This window comes from Drosophila persimilis, unplaced genomic scaffold (assembly GCF_003286085.1).
Source record: "Drosophila persimilis strain 14011-0111.01,24,50 unplaced genomic scaffold, DperRS2 tig00000191-arrow-pilon, whole genome shotgun sequence".
Taxonomy (NCBI): Eukaryota; Metazoa; Arthropoda; class Insecta; order Diptera; family Drosophilidae; genus Drosophila; species Drosophila persimilis.
In genome coordinates, this window is record NW_020825298.1 from 277730 (window position 1) to 295634 (window position 17905).

Consider the following 17905-nt stretch of genomic DNA (forward strand, 5'->3'; position numbering starts at 1 on the left):
TTTTTTAAATACAGTAAAATATAATTTGAATTGGCGTTTAAATTCAAAGCGAAAATCGCGCTACAATTTTAAAATATTTTCCAGCAGTCTGGCAGTTCCCTGGCGCTGTTTCACGTTTCGGTGCAATATTTAAACGATGAAGTGGCGCCCTCATCGGTGTAAGAGGGAGTTTCTTGAAAGTGAAGATAAGATATTGATATTAAACGAGGGGGAACGTTGTGAGTTGCTGCGGACACCGCAACTCTACAGTTATACCCGATACTAAGTCAGTATGGCTCTCCTCCGGCAGACGCCGCTAATATTAAGCGACACGACAAAGAATGCGTCCGAGAGAGACAGAAAATCAGTCTGAGCGTGACGTCGGGCACTGCGTAGCCAGTGCAAATTGATTTGTTCCTTTTGGCTATAAAAATGATCTGATCTGATCCAAATCCAAAGCAACCGGATAGATATGGTCATTCTCTATAATTCTGCGTTTTTAGTTTTCTCGAATCTGCAATATTGTGGATGCAACAGATTTTCGTCCTTTGTGGGGGTGGGGCGAAATTCTGAGATATACGTTTTATAGTGACATCTTAAAGGAGTGTGTGTACCAAATTTGGTTACTCTAGCCTTAATAGTCTCTGAGATTTGTGGTTGCCCCAGATTTTCGTCCTTTGCGGGGGCGGAAGGGGATGTGTCGAAATTTTGACACAAAACGGTCAAGGTCCGATATCACAGGAGTGTGGATACCAAATTTGGTTGCTCTAGCTCTTATGGGTTCTGAGATCCTTGAACTCATATTTAGCAATTGGCAAAACCGACCATGAAACCTGTGCGTTAGAGTGAGACAGAGCGAGAAAGAGTGAAATTGTTTTCGTGATTCTGGCTGTAATAATTATACGATCTGGTTCAGATTTTGCACTCTAGAAGATATAGTCATCATTTCTCGTATCGTCGAAATTGTGGATGCCACAGATTTTCGCCCTTTGTGGGGGCGGAAGTGGGCGGGGCAAAGTTTTGAAATATTTTTGGAGCAGTGACATATCACAGAAGTCTGGATCCAAAACATCGTTGCTCTAGCTCTTATAGTCTTTGAGCATTAGGCGCTGAAGGGGACGGACAGACGGACAGACAGACATGGCTCAATCGACTCGGCTATTGATGCTGATCAAGAATATATACTTTATGGGGTCGGAAACGATTCCTTCTGGACGTTACACACATACACTTTTACCACAAATCTAATATACCCCAATACTCATTTTGAGTATCGGGTATAAAAATGCTGATTTAGCAGCATTAAATGCTGTCATAGCAGCTGTCCTTCCTACAGATGTTGCAGCAACATAATATGTAAAATCGGCCTTTATATTGTACGTAGTGTAAATTTAAATATTATTAAAATTTCTTTTTTATAATATTTATTTAATTACACAATTTTTTTACTCATAGAAAACAAGCTTAGCAATTTATTATTGTCGCTCAAAAACTTGGACAAAAGAAATGAATAAACAAAATTCATGCTCGTAGTGGTTCAAGATGCAGCTCTCCATAGCTAGTATTCGTCATAGTACATGGGATTGTGATAGATACGCACATTCTTCCCTTTAACCATCGGATTGTGCTCCAGAGTGACGTTCCATAACTTCAGATCTCCTTGTATGTACACTGTGTCAACAATCTCAGGGCTTACTTTGTATTTAAATTCCAAGTTTATGGAGAATCTGTGGGATTGGTTCGAATGTTGTAATCAGATGGAAATTGATCAAATTGGATTAAATTGGATTTCAGACCTACCTCTCACAGTTAATTGCTATTTTGCCAGTAATGGTGAAGCTAACTCCTTCACTTAGTTTTCCAATTTGTTCGTTGCTGTACTTTGGCAGTGCATCTGAATATTCGTAAAATGAGGCGAAATTCTGAGATATACGTTTTATAGTGACATCTTAAAGGAGTGTGTGTACCAAATTTGGTTACTCTAGCCTTAATAGTCTCTGAGATTTGTGGTTGCCCCAGATTTTCGTCCTTTGCGGGGGCGGAAGGGGATGTGTCGAAATTTTGACACAAAACGGTCCAGGTCCGATATCACAGGAGTGTGGATACCAAATTTGGTTGCTCTAGCTCTTATGGGTTCTGAGATCCTTGAACTCATATTTAGCAATTGGCAAAACCGACCATGAAACCTGTGCGTTAGAGTGAGACAGAGCGAGAAAGAGTGAAATTGTTTTCGTGATTCTGGCTGTAATAATTATACGATCTGGTTCAGATTTTGCACTCTAGAAGATATAGTTATCATTTCTCGTATCGTCGAAATTGTGGATGCCACAGATTTTCGCCCTTTGTGGGGGCGGAAGTGGGCGGGGCAAAGTTTTGAAATATTTTTGGAGCAGTGACATATCACAGAAGTCTGGATCCAAAACATCGTTGCTCTAGCTCTTATAGTCTTTGAGCATTAGGCGCTGAAGGGGACGGACAGACGGACAGACAGACATGGCTCAATCGACTCGGCTATTGATGCTGATCAAGAATATATACTTTATGGGGTCGGAAACGATTCCTTCTGGACGTTACACACATACACTTTTACCACAAATCTAATATACCCCAATACTCATTTTGAGTATCGGGTATAAAAATGCTGATTTAGCAGCATTAAATGCTGTCATAGCAGCTGTCCTTCCTACAGATGTTGCAGCAACATAATATGTAAAATCGGCCTTTATATTGTACGTAGTGTAAATTTAAATATTATTAAAATTTCTTTTTTATAATATTTATTTAATTACACAATTTTTTTACTCATAGAAAACAAGCTTAGCAATTTATTATTGTCGCTCAAAAACTTGGACAAAAGAAATGAATAAACAAAATTCATGCTCGTAGTGGTTCAAGATGCAGCTCTCCATAGCTAGTATTCGTCATAGTACATGGGATTGTGATAGATACGCACATTCTTCCCTTTAACCATCGGATTGTGCTCCAGAGTGACGTTCCATAACTTCAGATCTCCTTGTATGTACACTGTGTCAACAATCTCAGGGCTTACTTTGTATTTAAATTCTGTTATGAACTGCCGGTTGACATAGACTTCAAATGATTCCTTAGCACATACAATGGCTAAACTGAAAGTTCGACCGGGACGGAAATTTGTATCTAACTCTGAACGTTCCTCTTCCGCCCAGCTACCATTGTACCAGGCATTGCGACACACGACTGCTTTTCCGATGGCACCGCTGCTCGCCTTCGAGAATCGTGGGTTTAAATGGAATGCTATTACAGGATGTGGCCATATGTCTCGGCCCTGCTGCAAGTTTATGTAGAATGAATGTGGAAGAAGACGCACGCGTCCTTCAATCTTCAAGCATCGACCCTCAACTAATGACTGCGTTGGCAGGGAGCCATAATATGGCAATGTAAGACCTGGATCGTTTGTGCTGTGTGTACTCTTTGGGCTGTCTGAATGTGTAACTGGCGCACTGATAAGGCACCATTCATGAGGTATATTGATAGCCTCCTCAATGTTGGCATCAATTTCATCAAGTCCGTCCTCTATGTGGAGTGCAATGTTCTTAGCCTGGGATTCGGGCAATCGTTGAGGATAGTTTTCCACTATGATTCGCTGCATTTCCACATCTTCGACATCGCCTTTTACCTCCAGAATTTTAACTGCAATATATGGAATTCGATGAGCATACTCAGCAAAGTGGTTACCGTTCACCGATATCATATAGCAAGCGTCTGTAATGAGCACTTGAATGGCGAAATTATCGCCTCTGCGTAGTAAAAAAGGCAGTGCTGAAGAAACTTCCTCGCTGCCCCATATATCGGCCACTTTGGTGTTTCGGACGATATAATTTTGGGGCAATCGTGGATTAATGTGAAGTGCCACATCCCGCGTCTCATTGTTGTGCACCAAGTTTATGGAGAATCTGTGGGATTGGTTCGAATGTTGTAATCAGATGGAAATTGATCAAATTGGATTAAATTGGATTTCAGACCTACCTCTCACAGTTAATTGCTATTTTGCCAGTAATGGTGAAGCTAACTCCTTCACTTAGTTTTCCAATTTGTTCGTTGCTGTACTTTGGCAGTGCATCTGAATATTCGTAAAATGAGGCCTAAAATGTGAATTTGATTTAATAGTCTTTAGATTTATGAACACTCCTTTACAATACTGCGTAGCGGCTTCGTTAGTTCAGGGTAAATGTTAAGGAAGGATAACATCATTCAAAATTCAAGCAGTTCGTATGAAGTGCCAACAATGGGAAGGCCTACTCAACGTAAAAACTCAAGTTCAATTTTAAAATAAAATTTTAAAAAATGTAGATATATATGTCAGCACTACATTTGGGTTTGGACATTAATTATACACGTAGGCCACATATTTAATTTTTTTCAAGTTCTTCCTATTTTTTTCATTGTTGTTTATTCTGAATGCATAACGAATTTTCAATAACATAACAAAGATCCACATACATTTATGTATACATATTCTTCACTTACTGCTTACCTCATTCAAACCGCCCTGTTTGGTCTGGTCACCACAGCAGAGCAGTTTTCTACATAAATCCCCAAGACACATTTTATATCCTTAGTTAAAACGGAGGCTACACAAAAACTTGAATAACTATACACTTTACACTTCAACATATGTATGCATTCTCTGGTACATTCGGTAAAAACATATTCTATCAATAGGCAAAAAACGAACAACATTTACAGCTATATATGTATATTTAATAGAAGGCCCCTAAGTGTGTAATCAATAATCTTTAATTCAACTAATATCTGCTTTCACGTAGCTAAATGATGATTCAAAAGCTGTCCTTGTATTTACGATCACAGTACATATAATTATATATTATAGGTACATATGTATGTAGTATATACACAGTATGAACTTGGGCACTACAATATATTTTGGTTCCCCATTGCCTTCGGTTATTCGAGAGATTTTTAGGCGTCAGCCAAGCCAAAAAAGTACGCCCTAAAGAACACCCGGTGAATCCATTATTGACCGCTTTGTTTTATTGAAACAACCACTATTATATTATTTGGATTTACAACATTTTTCGCTGCTGCTATAGCAATTGTTTATATTTATTCGGTTGTCTCACGCTTCGCGAATGACTCGCTATAAGAAACTCAAAACAACACCAGTGCGACAGCGCTAAAAAGCTTTTGTACAATAAAAGTGTGCTGCGTACTTCTACTGTACAGATATTAGTACTTGAGAATGTTTTTAAGTATGAGCTTCTGAACGAGCTTCAATATGAGATATTGTACAAATAAATACACATATTTATGCATATTTTTGTTAATAACATTATAATGATGGCGAACGTGCCAGGCCTTTGAACGGAGAAAACAAAAATGAGAGTACAACACTTTTTATGCCACGACTGTTGAAACAGCTGTGCAAAGCTTTCCAATGCACCCCAACAAATGCGAAAGAGAGAAGACTCTTTAAAGCACGCTAAATGTCACAGTAAAGACGCAAAAAGAGTGAATTAAATGAATATGTATAAGTGTACTAGATACTGGTATTCCAAAATATGTAACAAAACCGAAATATAGAAAGCTTATCGAGCTCGTACTCATGCATACACACATACATTTTTAAAGACACATATAGAAGAATATAACCCTAGGCTGTCATATGTTTACTGATTACGTACATTGAACTCCCTGCCATCAACAATTTCGATGTCAGACAAATAATCCATCTGGCAAAGGTGCTGACGCTCCGCTTCCTGAAACCTTAAATGCAGTTCCTGCGCTGTATCGTCGAAGTTTTCAATAATTTGGTTACAGTCTGCGCCGGCCTCAATGGCAGCAAAATCCACGTCTCTCCTACGATGCATGCTTTCCGCGTTTTTTATGTACTGACGCAACCAGAACTCCCGGCAATGAAATCGAAACAATTCTAGTCGACGCTTCGTATGGTAGTAGGTTAAACTGCGGTCAATGTTAAAGGCGTTTTGCCAAAATGCATCCGACAGATCGAGTAGTTCGCGAACGGAGCGGCAGACTAGTAGTATTATTGCCGTCATACTAACAAAAACGGGTTAGCAAATTTACGCGTTTCTCGTGATGCAGATGCGATTTGATGAAGCTTACACTCTCTTTTTTCTCTCTCACTGTCTGGTATTCAGCGCAGACTTGGCAAACGAGATGGGGCTCGTTTGTGTGATGTACGTATAGTATATGTACATACATATGTGCTCAAGTGCTCATGTGTTGGTGCCTGTTGATATTATTTCTGTGCGCACAGTTCTCTAGTCTTCTATGCCAGTGCCGCCACCTTTATGCTAAAAGTTTACATGGGCAATGAAATAGTCAAGCTTTTTCGTTGTGATAAGGTGCGAGGTTTATAAGTGTGGTGCGACATACATATCTCATAACGGAACACATACAAGCAAAATTCGGCGCGAGCGTTGTATATTGTAAGTTTCGATAACTGTGCCGCAATCAGTTGTATCAGCATTGAAAGGCGTTTCTTAACCCAGGGATTTTACCCTTACTTTGATTCTCCTCTGGCTTAAATGATAATGTACAATCGAAGGATTGTACTCAGTACTTACATCATGTACTTGTTCAAAGTGCAGGCGATGTTCTTCATCGCTGCTATAGTTCGCTCCACGCTTTCGCTTTCCATAGCAGCAATTCATCATTAATTATAAGACGACACTATCAAACAAATGTAAACCGAGAATGTATATGTAGTTAATTTATAAGTACGTACATATGGATGTAGGTTTTTGATCAATCACAGCCATTATCAGTTAATGAGATCTGGATAAAATAAATTTTACGATAACGGTGTTTAAATCTTGCCTATGGTTATGTACATAGTGTACATATGTACATGTTTTCTTTTGAAACAAAAAATTTATTTTTAAAATATTGGCGGCGTCACACTGCCAGTGCGGGTCGTTCATCTTCCTTTGCTGAAGAGCACCATTCACCTGCTAGCACCGCTCTGTTGGAACAACCGCCGCACAACGCGAGACATATTCAACTGATGTTTTGCTTTGCTTGTTGTCATCAACTGACTCAGACAAGACAACCTGTGCCCGTGTGTACGAGTATAGTATATAGAATCTTTATTTTTTTTTTTTAAAAACTCGATTCGATTCGTTTCGTTTCAAATTATATAGTTGTCAACAAATCCATATTACTTGTTTAAATTTTAAATTTTATAATACATAATTATCGCATAATACAAATAAATGTTTAATATTTATTTCGCGAAAATAGTGATTGCTGGGGTTATTATGTTATTAAACAAAATCTGAATGGTTATTTAGAGGTAAAACTAAGCAACGTAAGAGTAGACTTCGCAATAGCTGATGACTTACATACATATGCATACTATTAAGAGCTGATTATGAATGGAGGTTTGATCTTCTGTTTTATAGATGGTATTGTTCAATGATTGTAAGTGAAAAGAAACAATTTGACAAAAGCGGCTATCCAGCACTCCCTTCAATTTTCTTGTTCCAAGAAATGAATCGCATAATAGTAGTTTACGTTAAGCATTTTCTATGTTAGAATATTTACATATATATATGTATATGTATGTACAAAAACCCTTATTGGGATAAAAGATAAGATGTTGCAAAATTACTAAAAGTACTTAATACGGACCAAATCATTAGGAAGTATCAAATATGATCTTTAAGCATAAAGAGAAGTGCCATTTTACATACTGGTCCAACTCAGTGTATATATTCCTTGAAATTTTCAAATAGTTTAACTATTTTCGCACCATTACGGCTAATAAGCTTCAGCTGCACAAGTAACTGCTATATACTATAACATAGTTAATGTATTCGCGTGTACATTAAACACATCGACATTTTTGCATGAAAATGCGTCTTAAATATATACAATATTTGTCCAAAAATATATTGTCGTATTTGATACGTGAAAGGTAAGCGAGTCGTGTATTTCAAACATCTCAACGTTGCCGTGTCGACCGTGTACCCATTGAGTGTTGTGATTTCAGGGACGATAATGTTTTGTCACCGCTAGGTCCCTTATAATACTTGGACATAGTCTTGCTGGTGCGTGCGGGGCGACTGCTGCTACTGCTGCCGCTCCTTTCTAAGGCTTTCTCCCCTTCCGTTTTCAACGGCAAGTCATCATCCTCATCCCATCGCTCGGGTTTCTTTTCTTCATCCGCTGAGTCTTCCACTAATACGTCGGTCTTGGATTTGCGATTTCTACGATTCCGCGACGAGGAAGAGCTAACATCTGTACGTTCAGATTTTTCACTAAAAAGAAAAAAACAAGTTATTTGTATGTTTATAATATAACTAGGGCACTCACTCTTTCAGTGATGGTTTTCTTTCTTCAGATACTTTAGATCTGCGTTTCAGTAGCGCAAGCTCTCGTTCCGCTATGGCCTTTTTATGCTCCTCAGCTGATTCGGAAGCACTCGGCTTGGTGGTTGAGTCTGCCAATTGTTTCACTGGCTCTTCCTGCTTGACTCGCTTCAATTGTTGCTGTTGCTCCTGGGCCTTTTTCAAAGAACGTTTTAGTGCGCTTCGGACAGTATCTCGTGAACTCTCCGGTGGCAAATCGCTATTCTGGGGTAGACCAATGGCCTCTAACAATTTTTGACCAAGAGCAGACTTGACATCTGATTTGCGAATTCCTGTTTTGCCGACACCTTCGATATCATTGAAAATACCTGCAGCGGCATCAGTTGTTGCCTCAGGTTGTTCCTGAGTGTTGGGTGTAATATCGTCATTGTTTTTGGCTTCAGGGACGGTACTAGTGGGTGCTTGTGACAATTCTAATGGCTCTTGAGGACTTGGCGATTTCCCATCTTTATTTGTATCCTCTTCTGTATTCTTAGAAATAGTAGGCCCTGTTGCAGCACTGGTTTCATTCCCTTTTATGAGAGTCAGGGGTTCTTCCTCATTAGGCACTATGATTTCAGGCAGTTCGGATAACGGAGTGACGGTCTTCCGCCTCTTTACAATTGGGCGTGTTATCAAAGGTTCTTGGGGTTGCGGGCTTAGGTCGTCTACCTCGCTGATGTCAGAAACAGTTTGAACGCCCTCTAGGGCCGGTTGCGGTTCGACTAGCACAATATCTTCCAAATTTAGATTACTGCTGGATGCACTACGACGACGGTGGCTTTTATATTGGTCTTTTGATTCCTGTTGTTCCTTAAGCATTGAAATAAGCGCTTCGTTAAGCGCATCGGCTGGATTAGATCTGAATTGTGACATTAGCATAGAGTTGATGTTTAGTAGCTCGTTGGTAACACGTTCCGCATTCGATGTGGCGGCTGCAGTGTCAGTGTGCGACTTTCCAGAAACAAATTCGCGGGCGCGCATCTTTCGTTGTGGGCGCTTTACGGAGGGGACTGTCTTTATGAGCCGTAATTGTGGTGGTTCCTGATCGGTGGGACTAGATGGCACTAATTGAACTGACGTTTCCGGAGGTAATTTATATGGAATCGAGCTTGATAAGTCAGCTATGTTTATAACCTCGTTTGACGCCGGTGAAGTCAACGAGTTCGATGCGAAAAGGGATGTAGACGACTGATTTTCGTGGTTTTGCACCACCGCCAGCATAGGAGCCAAATACGGGCCGAGCAACTGCGTGAGATCAGTGTCTTGCAAGAGATTGTTGTCAGACATAATACCGGCAAACTTTGAGCTCTTTAAACGAGTCATTTGCTCTTCACAATTTCCGTCTGAGACTGGCCATTTGAGTGCTTTTAGAATAAGCCTTAACAAGTCAGGATCCCGAATAACACTTCCCAATGAAATGGCATCCGTAAGGCTATTTACATTAGACATCGATGGCGATGGGCCAGAACTTTGTGGACCGGTCGGTGCTAACGTTAAGTCGAGTGTGACAGGGGCAGATTTGGTTGGGCTTGAAACTATCTTTTTAAGTTTTGATGGCCCCTTTTGGACCATGTGGTGGACATCATCCTTTTTTTTCTTGGGTGCCGCTATAATAATGTGCTCCGGCAGTGCTTCTTCGACGCATGGCTCACATCCATACAGGGATCGGTGTGGCACTACTGTAGTGGTGACCAATGGTCTAAGATTGGCAACTGGTTGTCGACTTTGAGCCGATTTCAGCAATGATACCTGTCCACTGTGTATGGCTTTTATATTGTTCAATGCATTTTTGAGATTTCTCCGTTTTTGCTGCAGCACGCTATTGGGAAGATTAGGAATGCCGACACTACTGGGAGAGGGTGCCTGCACGGAAGTTTGAGGATTTCTGGTATCCGTTCCGTTGGAGTTTTGTCCGGAATCCTTTTTGGTGCTACTACTACTGAAAGTAGGTGCGTTGCCCGTAACGCGTCCATGCGTTTGAATAAAGTTAATCACGCCTGCCGGCGAATGTTTCTTTTCCGGGATGCTTTTCGATGTTTTCAAAGCCCTCACATCGGAATGAAGGGGAGCTAAGGATGGAGGACACTGCATCGACCGCTGTGCTATCGACATCGGTGCCGAACCGTAACGCGTATCAACAAAAACGCTGCTGCGCCGCCTTGGTACATTATTGCTTGTCCCTGTACTTATGCCAGCCATGCTATTACTATAGCTGGAAGATGCCACTGGTAGGGCATGCTCCCTTCGCGTCTCGTGGTGGATCTCCTTCACTCTATCGCCCACGATGTCATCCTCTTCTTGAGTGCCCGCCTGGGGCATTGATACAGTGATGGTGGTTTCTGGTCCACGAGTCAGAAAAATCGGACGGAATTCATCAGGCACCGAATGCTTTTCCACGTTTTTTCTAACTGTCTGCTCCATTGGCATGTCAAGCCGTGCTGCCGTTGCTTCGCGATCATTTTTTGGCTGAAAGATTTAATGATATCTAAGCTTAATGGTTTCTTAATTAAAAAGACTGATTAGTTTTACCACTGTGCTTAGTAAAAAGTCCCGAAACACAAGTTGTGTGTGCTTTGCTATATTCGAGAGTGACGATGTTGCCTCCACCTGCCGATAGCAGGATTTGCAGAGTACCTTGGGCAGTGGATCCTCCTCAGCTACCTAAAAAGATTGAAGGATGAATAAACAATACAAATTTGCCATTATTATAATCCCATATCAACAGGTTTAATGTGTCGTGCACCTGTACATGGACGCTTTTTCGCTACCACAGCCACTATTTTCAATTTTTTTTTGCCAATTTTGATCGACCATTACACACATAAATATACGTATTACATGCAGCATTTGCAGTTTTGCACAAATACATTTTCCGTTGTTATACTTAGAAGCTTTTACGATTTTTTTCTCGTTTTGTTTGCGAGAATGTCATATTTGTTAAGCTTTGTTTTGGGAATGCGACTCTTCTTAAGTCGCGAGATATAAATAAATCTATCTTTGCAATGGACTCTAAATTCTGCAGTAACGGATCTGGTTATAGTCGTGCAAACATAAATTTCTTTTTATACTATGTATTACCATTTTCAAATTCTTCAATTTCAAATGGGCGCGAGGCTATACACTACCAGGGATGAAGCACACCAAAATTTAGTATTTTCGCCGATACACACTAAAAATGCCATACCGCGGTCCGGTTTGCAAAAACATTCTGTGCATAGAGCATAATTGCAATACCTCAAGGATTATATATTTACTTACGTTTAGGTATAGATGACGCGATATTTTATCCTTTAAACCTTGGGTCTTGAATATGAAAACACTTTCGACCACAGAGTTGTTTTTGCTCTTAGTGTTGGCCGCACAAATACGACACAAGTGCTCAAACTGTGCATCCATTTTAACAATTTACTAAAATGTCTCAATATTTATGCCGAATTCAATGCACGCACACTGCCATGGGTCGCTCGCCTTGCAAACTATATTTTTATAACATTTTTACAATTACAATTTCGTGAAAGTCGCGCGCGAACAATAACAAACTGTATTTATTCACATTGAAAGCGGCAAGAGAAGAGAGCAACTGATCTTGCTCTCTCAAACTCACATTTTGCTTTCTTCTTTTGACGTTATCCGCACTCGCTATGCTATGTTTTTGGTCGAAAAATAACTTTTCTTTCTCAAATATATTGTTTAAATGTTTTCAGCGCGTGGTTCGTTTTCTTTACAATGTTTTTATAAGGCCACTGCGGTCTATAAGGTAAATTTTCCAGCTTCAAATTGACTTTTGCCACACGATTTCACCAACACTTGCGTTCACACGAGCCAACAAAATAAAAATGAACGAAATAAACGTTGCTGTTTGCTATTACACTCTCCACCCTCCCATACATATGCATTCTTTCACGCACACACGCGCGCTGCGACGGTTTACTGTACTCTCACGTCGCTGTTGCTGTTGCTTATATTACACATTTACACGAATTTTTTGTTTCTTTTTTTTGTGCAGTGGTGTATGTGAACGCCTGGTATTCAGTCTGTTTGATGGCGCACAGCCAGTTTTCCGCTCTGTCCGTGTGGCCTCAATGTTTGTGCCTGTGTGCATATACCAGGGTATATGCATGAATTTTGGTTGGCTTTTCTTTCTGCCAGTACCAGGGGCGGACTGGGCAGATAATGTTTGTTAAAATTATGTCACTGATGATGTGAAGCACTTGATGGAGAGAGATTCTGTTTAGCTTGTATACTAGGTATTAAATATGTGCACTTGTTTGTGAAACCAATGGATATCAAAGATTCGAGTCGAATATTCTCTCTTCTTTACCAAAACTAGTTGTTGCTTTGTTCATGTGTGTGTGTGTTCGTCTGGCGCGTGAGAGTACATGCATACGTGTGGGTATTTGTCGTATTATGCTTTGGTGCTTCTGATCTTTCATTCCTTTTGTTGCTATTTCTTTTCGTTATCGTTGTATATTTCCTTTCGTTTTTCTATTCGTGTATTATGCAGAGAATTCATATGTACATATGTAAAAACTTTTAAATTATTTAAAGTTAATGTATGCAATTATCATCAAAAGGGGCCGGGCGGGTAATAAGAAAGTATTTTAGGATCTCTGAAATATAAATTAATATCGAAAGAACCCATTTAGTCGCTATTTTAATATAAAACAAAAAAGTAGGCAAACGTTTTCCTTTGTTTCAAATTTATCTATATAGATTATATGATCATAGATAGATATTTTCGGTTACATAATATCTATGGGAACCATTTATAACATACATTTCTGAGCAATACCTTGTGTTTACGATTTTCACTGTTAAAAAATATTCTTTCCTTTTTTTTTCATACTATAAGTATAAGAACTCCACTATGTCAAACGCGGGTTTAGGTACAGCTAATATATATGGGTATTTACTGCCTATTTGTATACACACAGAGCTATGAACAAATGCATATGCATCCCTTCGCCGCAAGGTATGCAATATCTGTTTTTTATTTATTTTATAAACTTTTTTTTAATGTTAACGCATGCTGAAATCGCATAACTAAAAGAACATAGCACCATCAATGAAATAAAGTGGCCATATTTGAATAAATGTACATATATGTATGTAAATATACACGGCAGGGAAGCATGGAAGCAAAAATACCATCCTCGGTCAAAACGAGCTCTCCATAAGGATTTAGTGGGTGGCTGACACTTTAATGGGAACTGAACAGTATTAACCACCATTCCCAGAAGATACGGATGACAGCGCTTGAGGTACGAACATTCTCTCTCATCTCTTTAGAGAAGTGACACTCTGGCACACTGGTGTATGCAAAGATTGGTTCGGTTTCTCTAGTGGCGACACACGCGTCTCAAGCCCGTCCTTTCCAATACTCCCTCAATACTGCGTCACAATACCACCTCCCAGTACAAAACTCACTGCTTTTGCAAAGAAGAATATATGCTCTAAGCGCCGAAAGCCTTGGGATCAATTAATATTATGTAACTCCTTCAACTAATATGATTAGAGAAGCCAGTTAAACCAAATAAAGCACGTAGATTGAAAACAGAAACACAAACCATGGAATCTGTTAACTTCTTTAAGACAGAATAATAAACACTGCTGTAGTCAAGAAGAAGGAACATGAAAGGGATTGCGCTTCAGCCCATCTGATTTGCAGAAATTGATTTATAGCACGGAGTGTCTCATATCAACATGGTGGATCGTGTGCATGGATGTGTTCACTTAAAAAGTGTCTACTCTGGTAAAAGCATACATACATACATAGTTAGATATGTACATATGTATGTGTGTATCCACATATTTATATTATTTCACTTCTGCTTCTGCTTTGTTCGCTCCAATGCGAGTTTTTGCACATTTCTCTATTAACATATGAATATGTGCATACATTTAAGTAAGTAAGTATCCCACGACTCTGTAAGAATATTTTAAAAAGATAACTTGAGGAGACTAGAAACTAAAGAGGGATATATTTCCGAAAAGCAGCTCGTACAGTATTTAAATCGGCTAGTCCAAATCAGCTCACCTCTCTAACAGACTGGTCTTGCAGACCCAGGAGACAGAAACTGATTCCGAACCTGCTCCAAATCACGAGGATTTGGTTTCCCGAATCGAGTACGAGGCTGGGCAGGTTCCTGTCGGCTCCAGGTAGTCGCAACCCAATCCAAGAACCCAACACCATTTTCGACCCTACAGGCAGAGTATAGAATGGCATACTATAGACGCAGCGTGCTCACTGAAACGCATATTCAAAGATTAAACTCCAGTACAGTACATTGTGCATATCCACATATATATATAAAAATATAGCCCCAAAAGTATGCTTTCATTCCATTTTTAAAATGATATCTAGTACGAATGTAGATAGCATGTAAATTTATCACGCCGCTGCAAATTGCCAAATATATAGCTATATGATAGTGTGGGTATCATATACATATGTATGTATATATTTTGGCTTTCAGCCTTCGAATTGTAGAAGTACGTTCTCGGCAACTCGCGCTGCCGCTAACATCATCTCGAGTGAGTATGAATGGTGCTTAGTGCAATGAATTCATAGTAGAGGTGGGTGCGGAGAATGCATTGTGAAAAATAGTTTGCATAGGCTGATGGTTGCCATTGCTCTGTGATTCGTACATAGATACTGCTATAAAGGGATTGCAAATGGACGGGCAAAGACCGCACCTTTGCATGTCAAAGATAGTTTGACATAATGTATCATCAATTGAATCATAAACTCAAAACAATTGCAATCCATTTGATACGATCTGAAATCTGAAATTTGGCACAAGGCGCGCACTTATTCGTTTGGACTGCAAGGTGGGGCATGGGGGATGGAAATTCCCCATGAATGCGCCTCATGTTACTCGAGTCATAAACAAAACACGCCTCCTTGGAACTATAATTTCAGTAAGCTCGTCTCCTCATTAAATGCCACGAGGGTACTTCAATTGCTCGATTGAGAATAATACATCTCGCAATGCCTTTACCCATACATTGGCTACAGAAAGCACCGGAAACAACCTACTGCGCTCAAATTATCAAATTTCTAAGATAAATCTTTGATATAAGAACATTAAACTGTACAGAGTATGGTACTTTCCATATTGAGTTAAATTTTACGTTGTTCAGAGATCCGCCTGTTGAACCGTGCCCAACAGTTGGTAATTAATCTGCTTAAAAGTTTCTCGAAAGACATGACTAGCTGGCCATGCGTCTGTCTATTTGGTTTGGTCTGTCCACAGGCAGCCTATAGATCGTGCGCTGCCTTTCGCGCCTGCTGTCGTGGTGTTCACGAATTTGCTCCAAATGTAGCGCTGTGTGACCACAGACCCACCGGATAGAGGCGTGGGGTAGTCAGTTTTGCGGGGTTGGTTTTGTTTGAAGATTATGTAAATAAATTTGGACATTTTTAAATGGGAAAGGTACATTTTTTTAATACTCGACAAGGATTTAAGTAACTATATTTTAGAGACTAAAAAATTGATTGATCCGTAAGTATATTGCCATATCCTCTCTTTGACTTGACACGTGGAATTCATGCAATGCCAACCAACTTCCTATAATATAATATCAACAATTAGTCAGCCATACACAGAGCTCATGGTTTCTTACTTGAGTACGGGTTACGAAGTCAACAGAGAGAGAAAGGAGAGAGACAACTTTTATGACACCATGACCTCTCCAAGTGCTCCCGGTTAAATCAAAGCAATTGGATATTACCACACACAGAGCAAAACAAAACATTCAAGTAATTTGATTTACAATTTGTTTCAGGTTACGAGTTACAGTGATGAAGTGAATACCGCGTAGACATGGGTACATGGGTACACGGGTAGAGTGACCCAAACATGAACGAACAACTACAAACCGACAATAAGAGAAAGAGTTGTGTCGCGTCCCGTCGCTTGCCTTGCGGAACAATTTGGAGCAGAATGTAGACCCCCGATCTCACAATTGTGGGCGGAGCAGCTTTGCAGACAGATAGCCCAGCTAATGCCCATTCGTTATAGTCAGAAGGCATGAGCATTAGCTAACTGATTTTGTAATGCATTGCAGCCCTTGTATTGTGTGCAATTCGAAAGCACGTCAAATTGCCACAGACAAAGCCAAGCCACAACAGATAAGTTTGTTCTCCAAACCCGTAAATCACGCATTGTACGCATCGCAATTGGTCAGGCCTCGCACTTGAACTTGTCCATTGCGGGTGCATGTGTAATGCCAGTTATACAGTTATGCCAGTCTCTGTATGAGACTCCGTTTCCCTCGGCCTAGCCCTCGCTTGCTGTCGAAAGTTAAGGAAGTAGATTGACGCAGTAAGGTTCTGCCAAGAATCAGCAGCGTAAGTTTCTTCCGCATTGCGAGTCGACTCCCGATTAAGCGGAACTGGATCCTGGTGGCAGTTAAAGAGGGCCCGCTAGTAGCCCAGTTGTTGATTTCCAGGTTGGTAATTGTCTTGCTGGCGAAACGACCTTGAGATTTATATGCTTTTGCCAGTTGATATCGAAATGGTAGTTCTGAAGTCTGAGCCGTGTAGTAGAGTACGGCTACAGTTTGTCATTCAAATCCGGTTTATTTAACCTACGCTCGCTGTTTCTTAACTTGGTGCGGTAGAGTGTGATATTATTATCAAAAAGTGGCTACCAACCAGAGTACAGAGTAAAGAGTATGGAGTGTTCACATCTAGAACGATTAGCATGCAGTTTTTAAAACGCCCAAACAGGTATACACACATATGTGCAAGAAAACATTAATAGAGCTGTTGGTGCATCCAGCGGACTTCTCGCATATGCTTGCAATATAATTATTGTCTTAATACTTACCTTAATACCTTCTACATTTCATAATTAATCTATTAGTTAAGCAGTTTGTGAAATTTATGTGAATGTAGATAGCCGTTTTCCAGCAACTACAAGCATAACTGGTCTGGTTAAAGATAATTACTTTAAAAACATAGAACTCGTATATAAAACGGGTGAGACGAATGAAGAACGAGTACGTACGTATGAGCCAGCTTCGTCTGCCACTCCCACTTTGGTCAGTGTTTGCAAATGGCTTAGTTTAAAAAAAATCACAAATGCAAAACGAGGATATAGTTAGCTCCATTGTTTGAGGGACGCAGCCAGAGAACATTCCAATTTCGACAACAAGAGCTTTGACGGGAATGACGCCTTTGGTTACGATCAATTATTGTTATTTTCGAAAGTGAAAAATCATTTGTATAATTATTTCTGAATCCAACAAACCAAAAACTTAAAAGTCGATCAGCGCAAAAACAAGAGCTCACCTTGATGATCACAGAGAACTTATATGATATTAACTGCTGCTCGTAGTTGCTTGAATAAAATAAGGCGTGGTTCGTAGTGTCTCTGGTCAACCGATCAGCAAAGTCCGGTACTAGCCTCTTGTAATTTGTTCTAGACACCAGCATTTTCGCTCTGCTTAAGTTGCTTTCAGCACCTGCACCCTCCGCCTCACTATCTCCGTCTTCGTTTCTTGTGTGTCCACAAAGCGGGAATTGTAGCACAGAGCAGCCACCC

General features: G+C 40.0%; 3 protein-coding genes across 5 annotated transcripts; all 3 read right to left on the reverse strand.

The window, feature by feature from the left end:
• Window positions 1–1386: 1386 nt before the first annotated feature.
• Window positions 1387–2888, reverse strand: LOC113565630. The gene is made up of 3 exons (XM_026988159.1): window positions 2849–2888; window positions 1780–1924; window positions 1387–1706 (listed from the first exon to the last, which is right to left on the reverse strand). The coding sequence occupies exons 1-3, from the start codon at window positions 2886–2888 to the stop codon at window positions 1538–1540; spliced, it is 354 nt and encodes a 117-aa protein (XP_026843960.1). The 3' UTR covers window positions 1387–1537.
• On the reverse strand, window positions 2740–6096 carry LOC6595579 (galectin-9). 2 transcript variants are annotated; one of them, XM_002020920.2, is made up of 3 exons: window positions 5661–6096; window positions 3985–4100; window positions 2740–3911 (listed from the first exon to the last, which is right to left on the reverse strand). In XM_002020920.2, exons 1-3 carry the CDS (start codon window positions 6033–6035, stop codon window positions 2891–2893), a joined length of 1512 nt encoding a protein of 503 aa, XP_002020956.1. In that variant the 5' UTR covers window positions 6036–6096; the 3' UTR covers window positions 2740–2890. The 2 variants fall into 2 exon arrangements, with proteins under 2 accessions (XP_002020956.1, XP_026844285.1); XM_026988484.1 differs by lacking the exon at window positions 5661–6096 and adding an exon at window positions 4493–4582.
• Window positions 6097–7893: 1797 nt separating this feature from the next.
• On the reverse strand, window positions 7894–12164 carry LOC6595578. 2 transcript variants are annotated; one of them, XM_026989188.1, is made up of 5 exons: window positions 11959–12164; window positions 11613–11830; window positions 10884–11015; window positions 8317–10820; window positions 7894–8261 (listed from the first exon to the last, which is right to left on the reverse strand). In XM_026989188.1, exons 2-5 carry the CDS (start codon window positions 11748–11750, stop codon window positions 7946–7948), a joined length of 3090 nt encoding a protein of 1029 aa, XP_026844989.1. In that variant the 5' UTR covers window positions 11751–11830; window positions 11959–12164; the 3' UTR covers window positions 7894–7945. The 2 variants fall into 2 exon arrangements, with proteins under 2 accessions (XP_026844989.1, XP_002020955.1); XM_002020919.2 differs by having other exon boundaries at window positions 11613–12164.
• Window positions 12165–17905: the final 5741 nt, after the last annotated feature.

Bases quoted from the DNA above. Each gene is read 5' to 3' on its own strand.
- LOC113565630 (XM_026988159.1), bottom strand. From the start codon at position 2,888: ATGGAGAGCTGCATCTTGAACCACTACGAGCATGAATTTT. The intron at 1,925-2,848 runs GTTTATTCATTT...TCCTTTAAGATG, and splicing joins CCACTACGAGCATGAATTTT to TCACTATAAAACGTATATCT. The intron at 1,707-1,779 runs GTAGGTCTGAAA...CCAATCCCACAG, and splicing joins ATAGCAATTAACTGTGAGAG to ATTCTCCATAAACTTGGAAT.
- LOC6595578 (XM_026989188.1), bottom strand. From the start codon at position 11,750: ATGGATGCACAGTTTGAGCACTTGTGTCGTATTTGTGCGGCCAACACT. The intron at 11,016-11,612 runs GTAAGTAAATAT...CAATCTTTTTAG, and splicing joins CGCGTCATCTATACCTAAAC to GTAGCTGAGGAGGATCCACT. The intron at 8,262-8,316 runs GTGAGTGCCCTA...TTTTCTTTTTAG, and splicing joins AGAAAACCATCACTGAAAGA to TGAAAAATCTGAACGTACAG.
- LOC6595579 (XM_002020920.2), bottom strand. From the start codon at position 6,035: ATGACGGCAATAATACTACTAGTCTGCCGCTCCGTTCGCGAACTACTC. The intron at 4,101-5,660 runs GTACGTAATCAG...TTCACATTTTAG, and splicing joins TTGATGGCAGGGAGTTCAAT to GCCTCATTTTACGAATATTC. The intron at 3,912-3,984 runs GTAGGTCTGAAA...CCAATCCCACAG, and splicing joins ATAGCAATTAACTGTGAGAG to ATTCTCCATAAACTTGGTGC.